General features: G+C 36.6%; 1 protein-coding gene and 1 long non-coding RNA gene across 2 annotated transcripts in view; one reads left to right on the top strand and one right to left on the bottom strand.

The window, feature by feature from the left end:
• ITGA1 (integrin subunit alpha 1) overlaps positions 1-19,175 on the top strand; it is a 175,696-nt gene that overhangs the window by 57,236 nt on the left and 99,285 nt on the right. The window contains exon 2 of the mRNA XM_003827350.7: positions 12,012-12,132. Coding sequence (XP_003827398.1) covers positions 12,012-12,132 — 121 coding nt within the window. The remainder of the gene's footprint in view (positions 1-12,011; positions 12,133-19,175) is intronic.
• LOC129397777 (uncharacterized) overlaps positions 1-19,175 on the bottom strand; it is a 213,741-nt gene that overhangs the window by 177,941 nt on the left and 16,625 nt on the right. The window lies entirely within an intron of this gene.

Raw genomic sequence — 19,175 nt, 5'->3', positions numbered from 1 at the left:
GTGTGAAGGAAGGGCAGGTTGAGAAATAGCCGAGAAGTATTACAACCGGTGAAGCACTCACCCCATGGAAGGAAACGTCAGAAGTGGAAAGTTAGCATTTCCCTCTAAAAACATATAAAGTTAAAGCCATGTTTTTATTCCCTTTTAGACCCTATTTTTTCCTCCCCTTCTCCCATGCAAATGTAACCTCTACCCTGAATTTTAAGATCCTTATATATAACAAATACTTAGTCACTAGTGTTGTGATTCTAAGTATCAGAATGCTTCCATTTAAGGGAAATATTGGCTGCCGGTTCTTGGGGATATTGACTATAACATCTGTAGTTACTTCAGTTTCAAGATACTCTTGTAGACTAATGGAAAGAATGTAAAAGATGATGCTACTAGATAGAAATAGAGTTTGGATGGAAGGATGTTACTGCCCAACTAATGTTCTAAGTGCTGAAAGATCATCCTGGTCTTAGCAACAGCAATTATAACTAAGAAAACAAAGTTTAGAGTTATCTCAAAACAGAAAAGAAAGCATCAAAAAGTTATCTCTTTCCTCTGAAACAAAAATAAGCATTCTAGTGACCCTTGCCTTCTGAAATATTTCAACATTCCAAGCTACTGAGACTTTTCTTATTTTCTTATAAACAGACTTTAATGCCCTTTAAAATACTTTCTGATTTCTTTTCTAAGCGTTTTCAGGTGAATAACAAGTTACATTCGTTTGGCTTATTTTCTCTTCATAAAATGGACAAGTTTTTATTTGAGCAGAGGAACCGAAAAACTTCTGAATGAAGGAAATATTTGGTAGTGAATGATATAATGGAAAATTGCTATAATAAGTAGCTGGGAAGAAGCAAGGAAGGGAGAGAAATTATACAGAATCATTTTAGTTTAAGTGGCAGTGTATGATTAGAAGCAGTACTGAGACATTGAGAAAAATAGTCTATTACATACCATAGGAAAATCAACAATGGCATCTCTGAATATGGAATTGCTAGTTAAAGCTACTAGGTGACTCTAGGATGGACAATTTTTTTTAATAGGTTTTTGGTTTTGGTTGAGGTACACTGTCAGAGTGTGCACAGTATTTCATTTTGTTAGTTAGCTTCATGAAGACCTTAATTTATTAATGTTAATGATTGACCACTTGTGTGTTAAACCAGAAAGTATTTAGTCAGTTGAATTCCATCACAAAATAAATGTTGTGAATCCGTATATTTTGCCTCCTGTTTCTGAGAAATATGGCAAATAAAAAAAGAGAGGTCAAACTAAATCTAATACCTCTTTAAGTCCCACAGCAAAATAAAACATAGGTAGACCTCATTTTATGTTTTGATTATGTCTTGAAAACCTTGTATACAAGTTAAAACATTTGTAAAAGTCTAGGCATGCTTCATTTTTGAAATAATGTGGTAGATAACTTAAAATGCCAGTAATTATTTTCCAGTCTAAATAATCACAACATTGAGTCAGGGTGTGGTGACTCACGCCTGTAATCCCAGCACTTCAGGAGGCCAAGGCAGGCGGATCACTCGAGCCCAGGAGTCCAAAACCAGTCTGGGCAACGTGACGAGCACTTTTGTATTTTTCTATACAAAAAATATAAAAATTAACCAGGCATGGTGGCATGTGCCTCTGGTCTTAGCTACTTGGGAGGCCGAGGTGGAAGAATCACTTGAGCTGGCGAGGCCGAGGCTGCAGTGAGCCATGATTGTACCACTGCATCCTAGGCTGGGTGACTGAGTGAGACCCTGCCTCAAAACAAAAACAAGAACAACAACAACAACAACAAAGTCACAACATAATTTAATAGATTTTTTCATATGTTGGAATTTCACTAAGTGAAGAATACCTGTTATATGTTATAGGTGATACCGTAAGGCATATGAATGATCATATTTCTAAAAAACTTTTTACTTTGACTCCTAAATTTCAATAATCTAAATAAATACTTTGAGGTATATTTGAATATGTTATTTGTTTTCATTCATTTCTATTTTATTTTTATTTACATCTGAATGTGTTTTCACTAAACAATTTTAGCTCCAAACTCCAAATTGCACTATTAGGGAAAGGGAGAATAGCTTTTGGCTCTTCTTCTACTATTTGAACATTAGGTAACTGGTTACTGTCTTCTGCACACTTTTAGGATGTCATTGGTTCAATCTCAGGGTCAAGTCTTACCCAACTATCCTATGTACTCTGTCCATTCATGCCTTAAAAGAAAGAACCTGAAGAAAAAGTTGTACCTTTATTAGCAGGTTCTTTTAAATGAATTTTATTAATTAACATATAATTTCTTCTCAGTAAGATATGTGAGCTGGCAACACATTGCCAATCCTATGGTTATTTTTGTTAGTATGCACAATAGGTAGTTTCATGGGTCAGGAAAGCAGAAATAGTATACAAGGTTAAAGAAATGATTTTCAGTTCTCTAATTTCCACTGGAATTATTAAACATATAAATAAACAAAAAGGAAGTAAGATAACTCACTGTCCCTAAGTGAAGCAATGAAAGTAAGTGAAGTAGTAACTGTGTCTCCTGTTTCACCCTCATGCTTAGACATGTGTATGCCTTCAAAAGCTCACATCCAAGTCATCCAGAAAAATTAGCCTGTTAAATAGTATAGGAGAATCAACAATGGAATCTCTTAGTGCCTGGAATTTGCAATTGCCAGTTAAAGCTAGTAGGTAAATTAAAAATAATTTATTTTACAGTGTATACTACCTCTTTGCTTTACTGACCCTCAAAAACGCCTGCTGTGTATACTAACAAAAATACCTTTATAACTGGCAATATCTTACTGAGAAAAAATTATAAGTAAATGAATAAAATTCATGGAAAATATTCCACTAACGAAAGTACCACTTTTATTCAGATTCTTATACATGCAAAGGCTTACAATATCATATTTCTGGGTAAATACTTAAATAGGATGCCACCCTGCTTTGTTTTGAAGTGTAGTATGCCTTTCCGTATGCAGTGCTCCATGCTGTGCAGTCACGGAAATTAATGAGTTCAGCGTTCAGGATGCCAGGGCAGCTGGAGAACAGAGTTCTGTGCTCATGTGGCTTACACAAACACACGAGTTGTGTTTCCCACAGTGGGATCCAGGGACCCCTGAGGTTCTGCAGCTTTTTTATTTGGTGAAACATAGATCCGAAAGATGATGCTGATGTGGTGAAGGGGGTTGGTTTCTGAAACTGTTTAAAAATTTTAGAGATCAAGAGTAGGTCTGAGAGGAGCTGGCAAAGCAGGCAATTATTTGTGGTGGGAGGATATGGGGAAAGAGCAGATGTCTGTAGATACTACAAAGGAAAATAAACACCATGAAAGAACAAACTTATGTAGAAAAATTTTAAAGGAAGATTTTTTAAGAAAGGATGTTTGGGAAACACTCTAGGAGTTATTCTGGGTAGCACTTATAAAATGGGACAACTTCTTACAGCCAGAATGACCTTTATACTGAAAGTCTTCATTTCTTTTGATTTATTCCATCCTGTCTCATTTAACAAACTTGTATTAAACAGCTACTTTGTATCAAGAACTATACTTCCTTGCCTCCTTTCCACCAGACACAGATATACACATATACGCACACTCACTTTGAAGTTCAAATACCATTTGTAATAACTGGAGAGCCACAGGACTTTAGCACTAAAAGTCAAAACAATTCGCTTGCTATGGCAAGATGAAGTTAAAAAGCAGCTTCCCAGGATGAAACTTGGAAAATGCTTAAATACTGAGGTGTTTATTTGGATTTGCTTTTCTAAACTTGTTGATGGAGGTAGGTATCTTGCTGACATATTACATCATTTCTGATGAAAGAAGTTTGGTAAGATTTCTTGAGCCAGATTTTCTTCTTAACATTAATTGTATTGGGAAGTTCCAATTGTTTGAAGGAGACACTGAGTTGGATATATTATTTTTTACATCAAATATAAATTTTCTGTATTTGAGATTATGATGTCATTTCCAAATGGTTGTGTTGCTTCTGTACTCATTGGCCAAGGCCCTATAATTATTTGTCATATTTTAATTCTCTTTGTTCCCCATATCTTTACCACTAGAGGTCTGTGGCTCCTCCTTCTCAAGGTTATGGTGCTATAAAAATACTCATTTCAGATTTCAAACCAACTAGAATGATGTAGTACTATAGAGTTTTTGGATTCAGTTATACTTTGAGTCAAATTTTATCTTTTACAGCAACCATATACATCCACACTGAGATCAAACTCACTTAACCTAGTAAGAGTAATAAAACTGATTAAAATTTCCGACCCATAAGACTAATATTATAAAGTTGTTATACATTAAGGAAAAGTGCTTCCAACTTTCACAAACTCTTATTACTAAAATGTTTTTCTTCCAACCTCCTGTATTGCCTCAAAATGGAATATATTTCATCTGAATTTAGTAGATAAAAGTAAATTTGGAGTTATAGAAAATACTTAATATATCACCTTTTAGTTACAGTGAGAATATATGACTTTAGGAGTTTATACCATGTGAATGGGGTGAATTAACTCTTTCCACCAGGAGGCTTTGGCAAAAGAGGTAAGAGCTACCAAGAATGTACCAGGGCTCAGGCTTGGGGAAGAGAGGGGCCTCTCCAGCTCTTCATTATAGAGCTCATACTTTCTAGATATGCTGTCTGATTCTCAGGTGGTTCAGGTCGGTGAATTCCTTAGTAGAACATTAATGAACTAGAAAGAGTCACTGCAGGGTCACCCTGTCCTTGTAATAGACTTGCAACCCTTAAAATAGGTTAGAGGGGAGTACATTTTCATTAGAGTGAAAGAAGGCCCAACTTGTGATTGGCTCAGATCCTAGGTGGTATCACAGATATGCATCATGTTTTGAGCAACTGAGATGAGAATCCAAGGACTCTAACTGAATGGACTGGTGTCATCTGTACTCCTCCTCCCTGGCTAGCTCTTCCACTTAGAAGGCCTGACACCCTCATCTTAGATTTTCTTCATGTATGTCATTGCAGCCAAGTTTAGAAACAGGAGATTTGCTATGAAAATAAGTCCATGCATCTGCTATCTCATCCCCACTGATGTAACATACCTGTATTGTGTTTCAAGATACAGTCATCAAAATTAGGGAAAAGTCCTCTTTTGAAAGAAAAATCAACTGCCAAATGGTATACTGATTCTTTGGATTCTACCTACGAAATCAGTTAGCTCATTTTTTGATTGTTCTCTTTTGCTAAATGCATAATTTGTATTTCTTGCAGCAATTAATACCTGAAAGTTATTTGTAAGCTCATTTCAAATGTGATAAACTCAGGTTCATAGAGGTGAAATCACTTGCCTTTTTTTTTTTCAGGAGCATCATCTTTTTTTTTTTTTTTGAGATGAAGTCTCACTCTGTCACCCAGGCTGGAGTGCAGTGGCACGATCTCGGCTTACTGCAACTTCTGCCTCCCAGGTTCAAGCAATTCTCCTGCCTCAGCCTCCTGAGTAGCTGGGACTACAGGTGTGCACCTCTATGCCCAGCTAATTTTTTTTAATGTATTTTTAGTAGAGATGGGGTTTCACCATATTGGCCAGGCTGCTCTTGAACTCCTGAATTGAGGTGATCCGCCTGACTTGGCCTCCCAAAGTGCTGGGATTTCAAGTGTGAGCCACCGTGCCTGGCTTAGCATCATCTTTTTATGACTGTATTTCCAGGCCCTACCATATATTCAATTCAGAGTAAACACTTGGTTATATTTGTGGAGTAGTGGAATATATGAATGATTGAATAAATAATATAGATGAAAAGATTAGTTCCTGTATCTCCAGGGATCACTATCTTTCTATACCACCAAAGAATTTGCCCTAAAACCATTCACTGTAAAAACATAATTATGATTATATCTTGTCTTAATCTTATGTCATTATTTCATTCCTTATGTTAAAAATAATAAAAATAATGTTAATTCTATGATTTCTCCTATTTCTAAATTGAATAAACATATGTAAGAAGCTACTGAAATAAAGCAATAGCATTTTAATACATTCCCTTGTCACCATTTATTTGATACCCTCTTGCCTTGGCTTGGAATTTGCAATATTCAGAATTGCATTTGTTGTTGAATATTCCTATCTGGATATTACTAGATTGGGATTTCTGACCCACCTAGTCCAAAGACAGAATTTCTTTATTAAGAAGCCAACAACTAAACAGGCTACAGTAATACTCCTTGGAACTCAAGGATGCGTACAAGAGGGTGGCTTCCTTCAATCTGTCAACAGCCTCTGTCACCTCCATTTATCCTTTTTCTGCCAGTCCTATTCTCAAATGCTCCAGAGCTACAAGATGATTAAGAGCCATCATGAGACTTTTGAGGATTGTTGTGAGCTGGGTTGTTATTTTTATTTTTATTAATCAGACCAACTCAATAGCACCCTAGTTACAGAAATCCTATGATTTGGCCTCATAAGATCAATGTTGAAATCTTGCCTCTGCCATTAATGCAACCTGGCTTTTGGCCAATCACTCAACCTCTCTGAGCTTCAGTTTCTTAATACACAAAAAGAGGGGAATGTCTGCTGTCCTGCCTCACCTCCTCAAATTATTGAATAGCTCAATATCATTACTGTTATTATTATTATTATATTTTAAAATGTTTGTAAGCAGAAAGCACTGCAGAGCTGTAGGTTGCTTCTCCCTCTTTCTCATTTAGTTTTCTTACATATCAAATTCCATCCTGGGGTAAAGTAATTGCTCACAATTTCTTTTTATAAGAGATATCCTTCAACACCAGCAATTTCATCTTTCTCTTTTTTTTTAACTCTTGCATATATAGCATATATAACCATATTTGAATGGGAGCAAGTCTTTTCATTTCTTTTCTACTTGGACCTATAAGTTCTAGCTGAAGTCCTTCAAGAAGTTAGATCTGGAGCTCTGTGGCCAGGACTTTTCTCCTTACTCAGACTTTCCAGTCATTCCCCAAATCCTTTCCAGCCCATTGCTATTGTAGAAAAGTCTTCTCCCCAAATTTGCCTCTCAGGAGATGCAGTTATGCAGACTAATATGTGGCTGTCTTCTAAGCTCATCCTCATATCACTTTGTACGAGCCCTTTCTAGTTTTAGGCCTAAGATGTAAAAATTGAATTAATATGAATAGTGGTTACTACTTTGGATTTGGAAGCCTGTGGAAATGTGGGCACATTTCTCTGCCTTCCCAAGCTTTCTTCTCCTTATTTTCAGAATGATGATAATAATGGTATGTAATTATAGAGTTGCTGGCAAATTAAATGAGAGTAACACATGGTCAGTACACAATATAGTTATTATTTATAAGGGGAAAAATTACTGGTTTTCAATTGCTGGTACATGTGAAATCAGAATTTCTTTTGACATCTGTCTTATCTATGTTTATTTCCCATTATTTTTTGTATTTTTTCTGTATTGTCTCTGAAGCCACCTCTGTGTTTTGCTTTTCTGGGAGTGGAAGTGGAGGCTCGGTTGTGAATAAGTACAATTTTGCTTTACTTCTGGTACATAAAATTCCAAGACAACTTAGTATAACAAAATTCACATTGAACTAAAAGTTATGAAAAGCTGCTTTTACTGTTTACTCACTCCTTTAAATCAAAAGAACTGGATGTAAACTATTTTTTTATGTCATCTCTTGTTCTTCAGGCTCTTTGGTGCCTCAGAAAACATAAAAGAGTCTGATTTACAATCATTTTGGGCAAATTGCCTGTAGAACTCTAAGGACAGGAAATGAAAAAAGAAGTACAGCACACACCCCCAGACATTCCACACAACATGTAGAATAAATAAACAGCCCCAAAAAGGAAACCAAAACCGCTTGGTCTTATGTTGAGGAGGGGGTACCACAAATGGCTTTTGGAGAAAATGTACTAAAGATGATGACATGCTAGAAAAATCCTTCAGGGGGGTGAAATTGACCCTGATTAAAGAGGATCCTTTTCCCTTTTCTCTACAGCATAGTGAGTATTTTTTATTTAGGTAACTTCCATTACCTGTATTGACATTATGAAAAAGAAATACCACGTTACAGAGCTGTGCTTTCCAATCCTTAATAGGCAGGGCTGCCCTGGGGATCTCGTGGAAGCGTAGGTAGTGATTCAGGGAATCTGGATAGGGCCTGAGGTTCTGCATTATTCACAAGCTCCCAGGTGATACAGATGCTGCTTGTTTATGAGCCATGGTTGGTTTTCGGTCATCTTCTTCAACAAAATAATTGGTGGTGATGTTCTTGTCTTCATCTGTTCAAGAGTGGTTTTCAACTGGGGACAGTTTTGGCCTCATGGGAATTTGGCTGTGTCTGGAGATTTTTGATTATGACAACTCATGAAGTGCTATTGGCTTCATGTGGGTAGGGGACAAGGATGCTGCTAAACACTCTATAGTATAAAGGATAGCCCCTTATAACAAAAATTTTCTGACCCAAATGTGAATAGTTCCAAAGTTGAGAAACCCTGCTGCAGAAGTATTATTTTATGCATTTCTTGTATCAAAAAATACTTTCTTGAAATTGTTCAAAAAATAAATACACAAAACGTGTGAGAGCAAAGAACAGGTGCATCTACTACAGTCATGCATCACCTAGCACTGGGGATGTGTTCTGCAAACTGTGTCCTTAGGTGATTTTATCATTGTGCGAATATCATAGAGTATATTTACACAAATCTAGATGGTAGAGCTACACATCTAGGCTGTGTATCACCTATGTCTTCTAGGCTACAGACCTCTACAAGTGGCTACTATACTGTATACTGTAGGTCACGGAAACACAATGGCAGCCGGGCACAGTGACTCACACCTGTAATCCCAGCACTTCTGGAGGCCAAGGCAGGTAGATCACTTGAGGCCAGCAGTTTGAGACCAGCCTGGCCAACATGGCGAAACTCAGTCTCTACTAAAAATATAAAAAAATTAGCCAAGCGTGGTGGCAGGCACCTGTAATCTCAGCTACTCAAGAGGCTGAGGCATGAAAATAGCTTGAAGCCGGGAGACAGAGGTTGCAGTGAACAGAGATTGCACCACTGCACACCAGCCTGCACAACAGAGTGAGGCTCAGCCTTAAAAAAGAAAAAAAAGTAAAGCATTAGTGTGTCTAAACATATCTAAACATAGAAAAGGTACACTAAAGCTATTGTATTATAATCTTATGACACCACCATTGTATATGCAGTTTGTCATTAACCGAAATATCATTATGCAGTGCATGACTATTTAGTTTAGAGAGTAAGCAGCATTTAAAACTGTCTTCAAATATGTGAAAGACTATTATGCAGAAGATGGTAACCAGCTGTTCTCTATCACGCTGGAAGAATGAACAGGAAATGTACATAAAAGGACCTGTGCAATTCACCCATTCTTTTTCTGCTTCCTTCATGCCAGCTAGACAAATCTCTTCATGATCTTGCAACCATATTTGTCCTGGCCTGTGTCTTAATACTTGCAGAGACCCTCCCAAATCCTGGGTACACATTTTCTTTTCACTGCCAAATCTCATCTCTTTCTCCCTTTAAAAATCTTAATTGAAAATTTCTATCTCCATAAAATCTTCCTTAACTAAGATGAAATAGTTGCCAGTTCATCTTTAACTAGAGCTGGCATACTTGTTTCTTCAACGTGTAATCTGTCAGTCTGAAAATATGTTACTGCCCATCTGTGTACAAGGAGTTGTGCTAGATTTTGATAAAGGATTAAAAAAGGTAAGTAAGAGAGTCATTGTTTTTAGGAATTTTCCAATCTGGGGGGAAAAATCTCACACAGATAACTATATAGTATTTAATAATTATCTCCATGAGAGGTTTCTTAAAAAATAAGAAAGGAGGTTTTAGAAGTTTAAAGATTACTTCTAGGTAGGGAGGTCAAGAAAGACTTTACAAATAGATATACGGGTGTATCTTTTTTTGTTTCTTTGATGAATTTATTCTTCAAGGAAAAAGCAGTTACTATTGTCGCCAAAATTTAAAGATTATAAATTAGAGTAGTGTGGATTTAAAGTATATTTATGAAAAAAGTTCATAGTGAGCAAGGGTTAAAATATTAGAGTGATTTAATCCACTCACAATTTATAAGACTAGGAAAGATAATTTTTCAGGATCTATGTGGCTATATGGTGGTTTTAACAAAGGAGACTGAATTTAGCCACCTCTGAATGTACCTGATGAGGCTCTATAATTTTATAAGACAGTGCTCTTTGGAAATAATTTTGTTTGTTTGTTTGTTCTGTTTGTTTGAGACAGTATTTCTCTGTTGCCCAGGCTGGAGTGCAGTGGCACAATCTTGGCTCACTGCAACCTCCGTCTCCCAGGTTCAAGTGGTGCCCCTGCCTCAGCCTCCCGATTGGCTGGGACTACAGGGGCATGCCACCACACCTGGCTAATATTTGTATATTTTTAGTAGAGACGGGATTTCATCCTGTTGACCAGGTTAGCCTCAAACTCCTGATCTCAGGTGATCCACCCACCTCTCAAAGTGCTGGGATTACAGGCATGAGCCATCATGGCCCCGTGGAAAGAATTCTTAGTTACATCTAGGAGAAGAATCTTTTGAAACTTCACAAGTATACTTTAAAAACCAGTACCAAAGCAGGAATTTGGCACCATCCATTTGAGATGGTGATTCTAGAACTTCTTTAGGAGACAGTCTTACTTACTAAGAGTTTCCACAACCTGTACTATGAGAAAATTAAAAAGAATTAACCCTCATCAAATATGTAGTATGTGCCAGGCACTGGGTAGACCCTTTAGATATATCATGTGATTTAATCTGGATAACAACTGGTGAATTTATCAACACCAACATTATAAGGAGGCTTCAGAGAATTAGTATAAGTTTCCATCCAATACTTGATTAAGGAAGGGAAACAGAGCAAATCTCAGGCCTGCATAGGAAGCCATCTCTGAGTGGAGACCATCAGCTTGCCTTTTCCTTTTGAAGCAGCAAGGACAACATCTATTTTTATAAAGCTTTACATGGTGATATGTGCATTCTCTGTAGTTGAAATGGGAAAATGAGCTGTTCAGAGTTCATTGATGGCCATGGTGTTCTGCAGGGCTCACTGCTGGAAAACTATCTGCAACTGTATTCGTCATATATGAATCTGAGTTTCTGCCTGCTCTTTTCCACACATTCTGAAAACCTCAGCTCTAGGAATGGTACAGATATTAAATTAGTATGGAATTTTTTTGAATGTTAATATTTGTGTTCTTTAAAGTCATTATGGTTTTTTATTTTTTTATTTTATTATTATTATTTTTTTTTATACTTTAAGTTCTAGGGTACACGTGCACAATGTGCAAGTTTGTTACATATGTATACATGTGCCATGTTGGTGTGCAGCACCCATTAACTAGTCATTTACATTAGGTATATCTCCTAATGCTTTCCCTCCCCCCTCCCCCCACCACACGACAGGCCCCGGTGTGTGATGTTCCCCTTCCTGTGTCCAAGTGTTCTCATTGTTCAATTCCCACCTATGAGTGAGAACATGCGGTGTTTGGTTTTTTGTCCTTGTGATAGTTTGCTGAGAATGATGGTTTCCAGCTTCATCCATGTCCCTACAAAGGACATGAACTCATCTTTTTTTATGGCTGCATAGTATTCCATGGTGTATATGTACCACATTTTCTTAATCCAGTCTATCATTGATGGACATTTGGGTTGGTTCCAAGTCTTTGCTATTGTGAACAGTGCCACAATAAACATACGTGTGCATGTGTCTTTATAGCAGCATGATTTATAATCCTTTGGGTATATACCCAGTAATGGGATGGCTGGGTCAAATGGTATTTCTAGTTCTAGATCCTTGAGGAATTGCCACACTGTCTTCCACAATGGTTGAACTAGTTTATTTGATTTACAGTTAGTAATACAGTTAAGAGTGGAGACCTTCCTTGAGTTTTCATTCTTTGAGCTTCTTTTTTTTTCAATAGAAACAGCTTTCGATGGTAACCTTAACCATGCCTTCCATAACTCAAAACATGATGGACTCTTAGTTAACTCTATGTAACCGGATTTTGTTTTTCTCCTAAAGTTGTTCTACGCTGCTGCATATCATTCAATGTTGATGTGAAAAATTCAATGACTTTCAGCGGCCCGGTGGAAGACATGTTTGGATATACTGTTCAGCAATATGAAAATGAAGAAGGAAAATGGTAAGCCAGTGGGTTTTGTTGTTGTTATTTACTTATTTCACAAGGTAATGAGAAATATTATTTGACTACAGTTTCTTTTATGAATGAAATTTTAACAGAATGAATTATTTATGGTAGAAAATGCAGTCTAGTCATTTGGCAATGGAAGCTAACTTAAAGTAAAAAAAAAAAAAAAAATCCTTGGCAATATTAGAGGAAGCGATTAGTGATTTCTGTTGATGCCTGGATTGACCTCAAGGAAGGTCTGTATCCAAAAAAGCTATTGTTCCATAATTATGTTTTTTTGGCAAGAATTCTTTAATTGTTCTCATTTCAGAGTAGCTTAAATGCACTTGTTTGAAATTCAGTAGGAAGGATTCAGAGGCAAATGAGATGGTGCTCTGAAAGGGTTTAACACACTTCCGTGAGTTTGGTCTTTACTGATCTACTGAGCTTGATCTAATGTTTATAATGAACTTTATTGGGTTTCTGGTATCTACCTTCAAACCCTTTAATATTGGTTAAGTTCATTGTAGATAGGATTTTTTTTTTTTTTTTTTTTTTTTTGAGATGGAGTCTTGCTCTGTCACCCAGGCTGGAGTACAGTGGAGCAATCTCAGCTCACTGCAACCTCCGCCTCCTGGGTTCAAGTGATTCTCCTGCCTCAGCCTCCTAGTAGCTGGGATTACAGGCGTGCACCACCATGCCCAGCTAATTTTTGTATTTCTAGTAGAGACACGGTTTCACCATGTTGGTCAGGCTGGTCTCGAATTTTTAACCTCGTGATCCACCCACCTCAGCCTCCCAAAGTGCTGGGATTACAGGCGTGAGCCACAGCACCTGGCCATAGATATGATTTTTAAAGTATATTTAACTTGTTGAAAATTATATAAACTGAATATTAGAGTTCTTCTGCTTAATATTTAATAGAATTTTTAGTAAATGCAATTTTTGTTTAATTGGACATTCTAGGAAAGAAGAGCAGTAGTTAAACTTTAGTTTAATAACTTAAACTAAACAAGCCTACATTTTTAGTAGCTGTAATAATAAGCAAAAAGAGATTTATATCTACTTGGATAACAAGGATCTCTGAATCACTATAATTATTTCATTAATAAAAATATGTGGATTTTCTGCATTTTGTTTTATCTTTTAGACTTGGTTAATTTGATAATAATGCCCTAAAGACTATAAATAAAGTAACGAGTTCTCACATTTTTTAAGTACATTATTTTATGCTAGGTATAAACTAGAATTTGTTGAGATACTTCACTCTTTTATTCTCCTTACAAATATCTCAGATGACAAACCCAATGCTACATGCTAAATTTTTAAGTTCCCTTTCCCTCCCTCCTATACTCTCCACCCATCCCATTCCCCAATTTTTAAGGTTAAATGAGTACAGCCCTCCCTCTAGACACCAGCTTTATTCTTTTAGGAATTATACCTTCAATTCAGGTACCTCTGGGAGAATAATGGTGAGTAGACCAACTGGTCAGACTTTGTGCGTAAGCTATAATAAACAGAAATGCAGTACATGTTATTCTTAAAAAGCTTAACTTTACATAAACACATATAAAAGTTAATTTTCACTAATTACTAATAGTTACACAAATTTTAAAGAGGAGTATAGCAAATAGCAAGCTTTAAGACTTAAACCACCTACTTAAAATGAAGTATCCCTTTTAAGGATGGTTAAATATTGCTAAAATATTTTATGAAATTCTCATTTTCAATTTCTGATATGAGAAAAACCTGTATGTTTTCTTTCTTATCCAGTCCTGTCTCTGTGATTTTAGAAAAATCCGATGTCAGAAGTCCTTAATTATATGAATGAACCTTAGTAGAGTGAAAAGGGGTTCATATTTATTTTTAGAAGCCTTAGTGCCCCCATTTGATCTCTTCAGTCACTGTTTCTCATGATAAGAACCTATCCTATTGTGAGATTTCCACCCTCTAAATTCTACAGTCCCTCCTTTCAAGGCACCAGAAGTCAAAGCAATGGAAAATTGAAAAATCAGGCCTGAATGAAGCCTTGATGTCATGAGGAATGTCCTTCCTAAGGTTATTCTATCTTTGTAGAAAGTTAAGGTATGGATGAGGAAAAAGAAAGACAGCCAACACTGGTAAAGGAACAAAAGAGTGCATAGATTGGATAGTAAGAATAAGGTTGCAAGAAGGATGTTGCTAATGGTCTGTCTGAATGAATCTACACTGGACTGAACCATCACAATTCTACATACATTTGTGAGGTAATGTTAATAAGAGATCGGGGACTATGCCTTATATCTTGGTTTACCCATGAAACTGAGTTGAATTGTCTCTGAAAATATTTGTTGGTGGGTTAGGTTTTTTTTATTTAGCCATAGCATAAATGTGGGTCAGTCAATCAACATGTATTTATGTAATACATTTTATGTGTCTGGCATTATGCTAAATTCCATGGGAAATATTTAAACATAAAACAAATATAAAAGCTTTAACCTAGTCAAGGACATACATGAAATGTTTAGGAATAGAGAATAGTGCCAACAACCAGTGCAGAATAGACTATAAATTCAATGGGAATTCAAAACAGGAGGAGATGATTCTTGGTTCTTGACCTAAGTCTTGAAAGATGACTTAACTTTCAATATGAGAAGAAAAATGTCACTCCAAGCTTGGGAAGCCACAAGAGCAAGGGCCCAGACTTGAGAATAAGTGAGGTGAGTGTGTTGGTAAGTAAACAGGTCTTATATTGGGATGAAAAAAGAGAAAAGGATGATGGCAGATCTTGAAAGACAAACACAGGAGCTTGGACCTAAGATGAGGACGTTGAGAAGCCATCATAAGTTGTCATTTTATGAAACTTAATTTGGGAAGTTACATATAAATTGGATTGGAGAATGGAGTTCCTGAAAACTAGGAAATATATAGACTCAAGAACTATAATCTGGTACTTAAGGGATGAGCCTTCAGGCTGTATTAGGGGCAACTGGAAGAAAAAAGAAAGCTGTATTCAAGACAAATCAAGATGAATCAGTAAATCTTGGTGGAAGTTTGGAAATGGTCAATGAAGGTGTAGGAGAGGTCAGATAGATTCCAAAATTTCTGTACTGGCTCATTGGAAAATGGGTTGTCATTGACAGAGAAAGGGAAATTCACTTATCGGGAAGTGGGTAAGTCTATTTTTAAATAGCTCCAGTTCAAGGTGATTTCTAGGTAGTTGGAAACCTCAGACTGGAATGCAGGTAAGAGGGAGAAGTTAATGTGTTAGTGGAAATGCCTAGAAAACAAAGACTGATTTTGCAGCCCACTTGCAACCCTGGGCACTACCCCACATCTAGCATGAGGCCTTATACATAATATGCACTCCATCATTATTTGTTGGCTGAACAACTAAATCTAGTTTAACACTCTCTTATCATCAATTTTAAAAAAAGCTGCATAAAAAATAAAGTTAAATGTGACTGTCCTAGGGAAATGCAACTACTTAGGACCAGAGCTGTAATAGATTTCATCTCTACACTCAGTCTTGTGCCTTTTTCTTCATTAGAACTATACTTAAAAGTAAATGTTGTTAAAAACTATCTTTGTGGTAGGTACCAGACTTTACATATTAATATGTGTGTAAGTTTGTAAGCATTTGAATGTAGATGATATCAGAAACCTAAATCTCACGTTGACATTTATTATTTACAATGATTTTATGGAAAAGTTGTGAAAAATCAGAGCAACCAAAAAGATGTGGGCAATTGAATTTAAAAGTAAGCAAATTACAAATACCTAAATTTCCAAACTTTTAAGGATAGCGTGGTAGCAGCATATTGTTCTAAAGAGATCTGGGATCTGCTAGTGCAAAATAAATTGTAGAAACATGTTTGGATGTTCTGTAAGTGTCTATAAAAACAGATAGATTGCAGACTTACTTCGAGAAATGCGCTACAGAATAATTGACATATTTGGAGGAACATGGATTTTGTTATTTAATTATCTCTAGAGGTAGGCACCTTCATAAGTCATATTTACTGCTCATGCTTTCGAATTTCATAACCTCATGTTAAAAAAAATCATCCTGACCCATCTTACGTCGTGACTATAGTACGCCTATAGAAGGAGCACTTGTTGGCCCATGACAAGTACAGTCTGTGTATTTGAAAAACATAGCTTTAATTCTTTCGAAAGAAGTATAAGTTGACAGAAAAGGTAGCCTTATGTCCTCTTTACTGTTCAGAAGTTTGCTGTGAAGTGTAATTTATATCTTTGGCTCAGAAGCCACATGCTTTCTCAGTAGCACAACACATCATACATCTGATTAAGATCAGCCGTTGTTCATTATGTTTAGCATGAGCTGGAGCATCCAAGTAATTGCAGTGTGGTTCAGAAGAATTCAGAAAGAACATAATTGCCCTCATAATTTTGCTTTGAGGAAAAGAAATTCAAACATGCTCAGCACACCACAAGCCTTCCAGATTTCCAGATTTAGTAGTAAACATCAGCATGGCCAGGTCTCAGCCGAACGGGAAAATGTGAGATGTCTGTTTGGGGCTTTCCACTCTAATCTGTTGCTGCTTTGCTTCATTCCTTCCAGCATGTGTGCCTACCCTTTTAATTGCCCTTCAAGCAACCTTTCTTGGGGGTTTCAATGACTTTACTGGACCTGTCTGATCTCAAAGTAGATTTTCAGGATCCACCCTTGCCAACCTTCAAGCCAATGTTTATCAATTATCTTGACTTCATGCCTTTTCCCTAGAGGATCCTGCTTTATGCCAGGTCAGGGTACCAATGGGCTCATGTGATTGATGCCCTATTTCCAATATGTCTGTGTTGTAAAAGAAAAAAGAATCCCTGCTAATGTGGAGCTATTCCAGACTGGGGAGGAGAGACATTTTAAGGGTTTACACAATTTTCTGTTACAGATTTTAATATGCTTATTTTACATTGCTTCTAACACCTTTTGAAGTTGAAATTTCCTCATTGCCAAACTTGTCATTTCTTTGGCTCCCCTCATTTCCACCCCTCCACCTTTTATGAGCAAATCACTGCAGTTAATGGGTCACTGTGTAAGTTTCATTCTCTAAGACGAAAAAATGCTTATTCCATTTATTTAAAAAGAAATTGGCGAGCAGAATTTGCTTGGCACTCTGAGAGTGACTTTGGCTTGAACTATGTATTAGACATCAAGGCAGAGTTAGGTGAAAAGGATGTTAATGAAATAATGTAAATATAAGACACTCTTCTCCAAGAAACTATCTTTTGCAGGGAAGAAAACAAATATGAAACAGAGACATCAGACACCAGCTACTCTTCAAATAAATATAATAATGGGCATAATAACAAGATAACTATTGTGAATAGCAAATATTTCTGCTTACTAAATATTATTATAATTGTAGCTTATTCATGGAGAAATGTGTTTCTCTCACTTTGATGATCCTTGAGTTGATCAGATGTTTCTCCAGAAATGAGTAACGATATCCAGAACATGTTTTGATCTTCTCAGTCTGCATACAGGTCATTACAAAAATGCCATATAAAAAGCAAGATCTAATAGGAATAAAATGTAATAAGTTAAAACTAACTTGCATTACATTTTAGAATAATGATTCTCATAGTTTATAAAACAATGTGCCTGGGCCTTCACCTTGACCCTGTGGGTTTGGGCGGATATCATTGTTATCATCTGTATTTTCTAGACAGGAAACTGAGACAGAGAATGAATGTCCAAAGGTTTAATATAGCAAGTATGTCACAGGGTCAGGATATGGAACACCAGCCTTCTGACTTTTTAGCCAATTCTCTCCCGTTAGCAACAAGGATTCTCTAGCTGTTTGACCTGGAGAAATGCCTCTGGTGTCACTCAAAGGCATGTATAGCATCCCACTTAAGCTGAATATATATTCTCTAAAATGGAAAAAAAAAGATTTTACAATCCAGACCTCTTGGCTGGTCACATAAGTGCAAATTCCCAGGTCTGCCTTATTCAGATTTTTAAGTACTTGACACAGTCGTTAATTCATTCATTCAATAGATATTTATTGAATGCCTATTTTGTGCTTGATACTAGTATGAGCATTAAGGATGTGTTTGTGAACAAAATAGAAAAACCAATCCCTACTATTGTGGAGCTTATATTCTACTGGGGAATAGAGAACAAAAATTAAATAATGAAGTTAATAAACAGGTAGGTTACATCAAATGCCAGAATAGGATCAGTGTTGTGAGAAAAAACTGAGCAAGAGTGGATTGAGAATGCTGGAGATTCCTGAAATTCTGTAAACCCTATGCTGATACTTTTCTAGGATCTTGTTATTTTGATGCAGTTGGAGAAAAGTGAGGCTTACTTAGGATTCAAGTGGTAAGATACACGTACTTTCAAGCTTGTTATTAAAAGTTTCATGTTTGTTTTCAAAGAAAACAGATACTAGGAAAATACAGAAAATTAGCAGTCCTGTGATCTGCTAACCTGGTCTTTACTATTGGTCCCAACTCCCAAACTCCCTGTCTCAATCCTGGGCTCCTATACTCTAACACTTTCTAAGTTCTCACTCCGCAATCTTCACTTATCTCAGAATATGCAATAGGCCGTGGTTGAGATTGCTGTATCAGGTCAGTTTCCAATTATCACCATATCCTAAGTGCTTTCTCTTGCCCTAGAGATCAAACATAAACTCCAGACCTTTTCCTCCAAAGCCAAATGCTTGCCAAATCTCAAGCTCTCTGTTCCTGTCTATAAGCAAGCTTTATCCTGAGTTCTAGCCACCCATACTTTCTCATTATCTTCCCTTTTCAATCTTCATTCTCCTGTCTCCACACTTCCCTGGGCTATCCATATCTCCCTTTCCTTCTGCCTTACAATTCACAATAGCTCTCCTATTAGCATTCTGTACAAGACTCACTTTTCATCAGTTATCCTAGATTTTCCCCCACTTGATATTACATGTTTTCCAACTAGTGAGTCAGTTCTTCTCTACAAACTTATATTTGTTCTATTCAGATGATGGAATCTTAGAACTGGAAAGGACTTTGAGGGCCTAACTCCCATCCACTATAAAAACACCTTCTGAAACATCCCTGGCCAGCTG

This window comes from Pan paniscus, chromosome 4 (assembly GCF_029289425.2).
Source record: "Pan paniscus chromosome 4, NHGRI_mPanPan1-v2.0_pri, whole genome shotgun sequence".
Lineage (NCBI taxonomy): Eukaryota > Metazoa > Chordata > Mammalia > Primates > Hominidae > Pan > Pan paniscus.
The sequence above is the reverse complement of the archived record's forward strand: the minus strand, read 5'-3'. Positions and strand labels throughout refer to the sequence as shown.